General features: G+C 34.1%; 1 protein-coding gene across 2 annotated transcripts in view; it reads right to left on the bottom strand.

The window, feature by feature from the left end:
* LOC117109892 (adenylyl cyclase-associated protein 1-like) overlaps window positions 1-4,522 on the bottom strand; it is a 13,730-nt gene extending 9,208 nt beyond the window's left edge. Inside the window, exons 1-4 of one of the 2 annotated variants that reach the window (XM_033252350.1) lie at window positions 4,422-4,522; window positions 2,343-2,555; window positions 1,648-1,748; window positions 750-971 (exon numbers count right to left, since the gene is read on the bottom strand). In XM_033252350.1, coding sequence (XP_033108241.1) covers window positions 750-971; window positions 1,648-1,748; window positions 2,343-2,505 — 486 coding nt within the window. In that variant the 5' untranslated portion in view covers window positions 2,506-2,555; window positions 4,422-4,522. The remainder of the gene's footprint in view (window positions 1-749; window positions 972-1,647; window positions 1,749-2,342; window positions 2,556-4,421) is intronic. The other variant, XM_033252351.1, reaches the window with a different exon arrangement.
* Between the last annotated feature and the right edge of the window lie 2,960 nt (window positions 4,523-7,482).

The raw sequence follows: 7,482 nt of genomic DNA, 5'->3' as shown, positions 1-7,482 counted from the left end.
AATTTATTTTTTTTTTCGGTTTTTGCTGACGATTTATATGTAGCATTTTTCTGTCATTTCTATTATATTATATATATATTATATCATATTATATTATGAACAAAATTTCCCAAAAATACAAATTATACATCAAATGAAAGCTTATTCTATAAGCTTTCTTTGTTTTTAGAAACATTTTTCTTTATAATTTACAGAAAGTTCCCAAAAATCCACCAGAACGACGTATACTCAAAAAACCTTGTTACACTGCAAAAGAATCCGGTATTCAAGGGTTTGCACTATAAGAGATTCCGATATCCAGAGGGTTAAGACTAATTACTGGATCCTCTGGACTACTACATTGCTGTAACTGAAGAAACATTGTTTTAATTAAAATTAAAGGAAAGAAATTGAGAAAGAGCACAACTTCCATGCAAGAATATTTAGCCACACACTCACTAGTAATTAATATTATTATTATTATTTACTACTAATCAATATTACTATTATTAATATCACTATTATTTCGATATTATAAGTAATTACTACTAATCAATATTACTATTATTAATATTACTATTATTTCTGATATTATTATTAATTACTACTATAACCAATATTACTATTATTAATATCACTATTATTTCTGATATTATTATTACTTTTACTACTATTACTATTACTAATACTACCAATATCAAGTAGGTTAAATTTGGTTTACTGATATATTACTATTTGGAAGATATCAATAATATTCTACATTAACTTACAATTGTTACCCATCCAAGAGACCCAATCCCTTCTGCCACAGCTGACAAAAAGTTGAATTTTTTACTGGCTCGATTTTTGTCCTTGAAGTCAATAACCTCTGAAATGGCCTCGCTTGTTGGCTGAATGAGTTTGACCAATACATCCTGCGAGGGGGCTTTGCACTCAGCAACAACCTTTAAGAAATCTCGCTGTGCTTGGAATGACTTTTTGACTAGCTCAGACTATAAAACAAGAAATATACAAGTTGAGTATTAGATTTTACATCACAGCATGTAGCATACAGATAAAGAGTTGCCAAAAAAGAACAATTGCAAAGAAAGAGCAAATGTGAAAAAATAAAAAAAAACATGTTGTTTAAAGTACTATAATGTATTTTGGGTCTCCAAATAAACAAGTTTAGGCTCATAAAATTGCTTGTTCCATTTCAAAAACATAATTTGTGTTCTCTTGTATTGGTATTAAAGGAAAGCCTAACACATCAACCTACATCTATAGTCATTCTGCTTCTTTTGAAAGGAATTCAGCCCATTCAGAGCCCAGTTATGTTGTGTTTTGTCTACATCTTACAGATACAGATAAACTTTACTTCATCCTTTTCATAGGAAATTACATGGTCGTAAAGATGTTTCTTGTTCTCAAAGATATGATACAAATATTTGTTTTAAATATTTTTAAATACAATAAAAATAAATACTTCTTTCTTCAGCGGTTTATATTTTGGTGCAGGAAAATTGATGAAATTATAAATTATTCACACTCAAATTTACTTGACAATTTTGTGTGATGACCTCCATATATGGGCACGATGATGTCATATTACACCCAAATATGGGCATATCACAGTGATTTGTCACAAATAATTTGATAGTGAGGACAAAGTTTCAGATTTAAACTTACATGGGTTTGGATTTCACCTCCAAGAGCAGAACTGCTTTGCATATAATTATTTAAATCACCAGCCATGAATTTATCAAAAGCTTCCAGAAAAACGTATGTATCTAAAAGACAAACAAGCCAATTAACCTCAATAGCATGTTATAGGGCTTCTAATACGACAGACTATACAGACTAAAATAATACAGTATACTGATTTGAAAGGAAAATCATAGGCGAGAATTTTTTTGTCAAACAAAACAGACATTGTTTGATAAAACAAGCACGGATAGTGTATACTCGTTTCAGACATAACTGATAATACATAATTAATTTGGTTTCTTCAAAATCTCACATTAGATGGTATACCTTCAATAGTACAGTAGAAGATTGTGTCAGAGAAATTTGTTTGTGAAATTGGAGTGGATCCGTAGTTTAGCTTGCTTTGAAATTCAAAGGTTTTGGTTTCAAATACTGTAAAAACCCACTTAAATCATCAAACCTCAAAACAAGACTAACCCTACTAATTTAGTGATTGTGTTTATTACTTTTATGTGAAAGGAAAAAAATGTCGATCCAGGTATCAAAAAGATAAAATTGAATTGGTCGGCACTGCATTTTAAACGCTAGCCTAGTACTCCACTGCTGAGTTTTAAGTTTTTAAGGAAACGCTGCATGTCATACGAGAGATAAATTTTTTAATGAAAATTTCAACTTACTGCCCCCTCCCAGTCTGGCAACTCCTTGCAGCTTTCCGATCACACCTTCAATTGTACTAAAAAACTCAGACGACAGTTCACTAGCCTCTACACCGGCACATTTGCCTTCTAGGTTCGTGCTGCATTCTTTCAGGCACTGGGCAAGTTCAAGCAGTTTTGACATCTTGCAAGACACTTTCTGATTTCAATGCTGTATCTATAAATCAAATCTCTCTAATGGAACAATTATTAGTTAAAAAAAATTATGTATAGACACTGTTTTATATCATAAAATATTTTTACATTTGCCCTAGTTAATAGGCCTATAGACCAAGCTAGAAAGTAAGTACTGTACTTTTTTTAGGCCTTGTAGAATCTATGTAGGAGGTATATAAAACAAATAGATCTAGATTTGGGGAATGGTCAAATAAATCTATTACCCCTCAGTGATGTGGAGACTGTAGCCTATCTTCCCTCGGGCCTTCTTCCCCTGGGAAGATAGGCTACGATCTCCACATCACCTTGGGGCAATAGATTTCACCACTCCCCACATGAGCAGTCAATATTTGTATATTATCATACAAACTCCTGGCTTGGAGAAAATGAATTTAAATTTTATTTTATTTACAAATGATAATAGTTGGATAACATAAAAGGATACAGTAAATGTAAAAAACTGCCCATTAAAAAAATTATTATATAAAAATATTTAATAAAAACAATGGTGTATATAATGGGAGACCACATCAATCATTAACATCATACTGTAGATCTTACAATAGGGCTGCTGATTTAGGTTAATAGTAGTTTCAAGGAGAGATCTATTTGTAATTTACAAATTGCTTAGTTTGTTCATGGAGGGAAAACAAATTCCTCCATGGTTTGTTAAGCAGCTATTGAATTATTAGCTCTCAGTTACTAAACAGTCTGCAAATTGATGAATAATCAGATAACAATATTTTATATGTGTGAACAATTTAAAGCCTTAATTTACACCATGGATATTCCTTCCAACATGCCATACTGTAAGCATGGTTTGGGTCAAACCATCTCCACCAACCTACACCTCATAATTGTGTAAAATCGTCAGAAAATATCCACAGCCTATAATTTAATTTTTTAGGTTTTCCCAGATTTTATGACAGGTGTTATTTCTTTATAGTCTACATGTAGTCCTAGCCTACAGTAGGTCTTATAATAAATGTAACATTTATATAGCGCGTAATGCAAAAAGCTTCTATGCGCTTCACATAAAGTAAAACATAAAACTGACTCAACAAAAATCAAAATGTTCAAGAGGTCACCATCCAACTCCACTCTAATAGCATAATAGTACCAGAGCCCTACTTGGTGACTCGAAAAAAGGAACAGGATACACCTATCTACAGTAGGTCTGACATAATGGTAGTCTTATTATAAAGCCTAGAGCCCTACCCCTAGTGTTATGCCTTGACAGGCCCTACTCTTTTATTTTCATAATCACAGTTATTCACCAACCAAGGCCCTAGGCCCGCCCAGCAGACCTACTGTAGGCCTATCTTATCTCCCTCTCAAACTAGCGAGCCCTACCTAGGCCCAGCCTAGGATAGGTTAACTTATTAGTTTTATTTTATATACTTCTTTCTTTTTTGGCAGGTCCTACCTAGGCCTAGCCCAAGAGAGTTAGAGACTGGCTAATAAAATAATATAAAGTACGATCGAATTTTGAAAAACTTCCAACAACGTACAGCTTCCCTCTGCTAGTTTAAAGCAAGGTGTTCGCATTTTCATCTCGAGATGTGCATTATCCGATAGCTGACTTACAAAGGCCCAGTAGCAGATCTAGCAAGGCCTAGGCCCATCTTACTCTTAAACCACCACCACAACACTGCAGCGGGAGGGCTTCTCCCAAACAACCGTACTACTAGGCTACTCTCGGCTATTGCAACCGAATACAGTAGTATAGCCTAAAACAACTCACATAACCTATTGTTTTACACGTATCTACTGTAGTGCACTATAATTATTATATAGGTGCCGACTTAGGTTACGTTCAAAATACACATATAAGGCCTATATATATAGATATGTTATTATACAAAAAAGTACAATACATCCTACCTAACTGATGATAAAGAAGAGTGAACGAAGTTAAGTTGCTGTCACACCTCTTTCATCTGATCAAACCCGGAAGTAGAAACAGGAAGTTGAAATGTCGGATGGGAAAACCGGGTGTCAGGATGTATTGCCTTATTTGGTATTGTCATGATTTGTCGGTTTTACTTGTTAGAACGCTATGATTTTTAAATGTGTTTATCACCACCAAAATATAAATATGAAAAACAGTAGAAATGAAAATCAAATTTCAACAAAGAAATAGCTGAGATATTTTCTGGCCTAAAGGGCAGAAATTATATTTCATTCATTAAGTTTTTATTCAGTATATGGGTTGAGGTAAGAAAATTATTATATATTGCACCTATAGAACTAATTTTATTTTTATACGTCCATGTTCTAGATGACCGGAAATGGCACTCTCAGACTTAAATTTGAATATGATTTTTTTTTTCTCCATTTTTTAAAATAATTTTGAATAGCTGTCTCTTATACACATCTAGATGTGTATAAGAGACAGGGTGGGAAGGACTGCTTCCCCCTCCCTTTGAATCCACTGTATATAAAATGGCTTATAAAAGAAAATGCTTCTATTTTTCGACTATTCGGTCGTGTTTTTGTGAATTAAGTCAATCAATATTCGATTTTTAAAGAGCACATTGGCCATCTGTAAAATATTGATTAGCCCAAACAAATATAGGCTTATCCGCACACGAAATTTTTCAGCCATGCCCCGGCCGCATTCCTATAAAAGAAGACTCTCGCATGGCTAAGTCTATAATAATCAGTCTAGCAAATATCTATCATTACTATCTTATTTCCCTCCTCATCCACTGTTAGTGCCAAGGACCGGTCCAACGTGAGCGGGACCGGGACGCGATTTTTTTTCCCGTACGAAACATTTGCATGAAACTTCATTATTCGGGCCATCTCGGATTGACTCGACTCGAGTTCGATACGAGGAACAAGAGCAGACACTTCGCAATGTCGTGACGCTCGAGTTTTACTTTTATTGTTCTTTCTATGTTTACCTACGGTAGGCCTATGAAATATTACGGATTTATGGGATGTACGTGTGTAACTAACTGTGACCTTCTTGTATGTTATTAAATGTTAGTATAATATCTACAACAAACAGCTAGTAGGCCTACCCCTCCTTTATAAAGTGTAGATAGGTACACCATGGACCTATAGGTCCATGGGTACACCAAAGGCTGACAGAAAGAAGATAAACTACAGGCCAAAAGCAGACTGTGTTAAGTCCTACGTATCATAGGCCCTCCCAAACTAGGCCTAGGTCCCTAGGCTGGGGTCCTAGGCTGACACCAACAGTCACGCTTCACATGAAGTTGATTGAAATTTTGAAAAAAAAAGGGGGGAAATTGAAACATGAAATAAAAAATAGAGTGCGTAAGAGAAATATTATTAAATAATAATAAATGAAATACCATTCCGGCGTTATTGAACTTGGCCAAACTATCCTTGTAATGTAATTAATGTTAAATAATAATAACAATAATAATAATAATAATAACAATAATAATATAATCATTTCAGCATTATTACCTTGGCCTAAGCCTTGTAATCAAGAACCTATTTACTAGGCCTATGTTCTCTAATTTCTTCATTGTCTAAGTTCCTAAAGTAGGTTTTAACAGTAATGAATAATAATAATAATAATAATAAATAATAATCATTTCGGCATTAATTAACTTGGTCTAGCCTTGTAATCAAGAACCTGCAGATAGTATTTACCATATAACTAGGCTTAGGCCTCATCACATTCATTGGTGCCGCTCTGCCATTTTGGCAGGTCTTTGACATCCAGTGTTTTAGAGCTGCCTATTCTCAGCTCTTCTCTTTTAAAATAACTGTCACCCTGTTTCATTTGAAAGAAACGCGCTATTCCTTCCTCTTTGTGCTTTCCCTTGAAAGTGTATATTTTTAGTTTTAGTAGGCCTAGGTAAATATGCAAAACCCAGATCTAACTAAAAAAAAAATTAAAAATTGTCACAGTATGTAACTCAAGTTCAAATCCATTACTCCATTACTCGTGCAGCTCAATCAAATATTTATATGTCATTTTAAACGACCCATTAGTATTAGCATCGTAACATCAATGTATTTTTTAAAAATCAGACAGCGACGTTCTCTCAGAAGTTGTTTTGCATTTTGTAGACGTTTATCTGTTGATGACCTTTTCTGCAATGAGATTTTCGGCCCGAGTCGATTCAGTCGAGACGGCCCGAGTGGAGTTTCATGTAAATGTTTCGTACGGAAAAAAAAATCGCGACCGGGACGTGATTTTATCCCACAGTGCTTTTTAATTAATTGAATCTCAGTCCCACTAAACGTTTTAAAAGTCCTTGCTTATGGGCGGCCATTAGGGCCAAAATAGACAAACATTGGCGTACAAACAATCCCACTCTCAAGCAGTAAGAACAATAAAAATTGTCATGCAATTCGGTTGATTACACGATTGGGTTCGCTGCTCGTTCTTCCTCTGTATATTATTTGCTCAACTCGTGTAGATGTTGAATCAGCTTCGTAATTGTTACAAACCCATACCTTTGACCGTACATTATACGCCATTTAGTTTAGAAATCAGTGTTTTTGTCTCGTCTCTGGTAGGCCTACGTGTTGTTAACAGACAGATGCCAATAAATAAAGCTCTCTGTCGGTTAGCCATTGTAGTGACGGTTAGCCATTGTAGTGACGTCATTGACATGGTGTGATTTAAATAACTATTCTAAATTGTACAATTTAGCTTCAGCTGGAAAGGGTAACAATTCGTCTAATATAATAAAATTCTTTACACTTTCTTTAAAAGCGCCACCCACAATCCTAACCTAAGACCGAATTTATTTGGCCTATTCGATTATTTTTTTAGGGCGTTTATATTAAACTTTAGCATTATTCTGACACTACAAAAATGATGAAAATAGAATAGAATCGATTTGGCCATATACCAGTGTCACTGCAAAAGAAATAATAAAATAAAATAAAGAGAAAAAATAAAATAAAGGCATATACAGTATATATATATATCTGTCTATTATACACATCT

Source organism: Anneissia japonica, unplaced genomic scaffold (genome assembly GCF_011630105.1).
Source record: "Anneissia japonica isolate Jap-2015-1 unplaced genomic scaffold, ASM1163010v1 scaffold585_len4108843_cov191, whole genome shotgun sequence".
Taxonomy (NCBI): Eukaryota; Metazoa; Echinodermata; class Crinoidea; order Comatulida; family Comatulidae; genus Anneissia; species Anneissia japonica.
The sequence above is the reverse complement of the archived record's forward strand: the minus strand, read 5'-3'. Positions and strand labels throughout refer to the sequence as shown.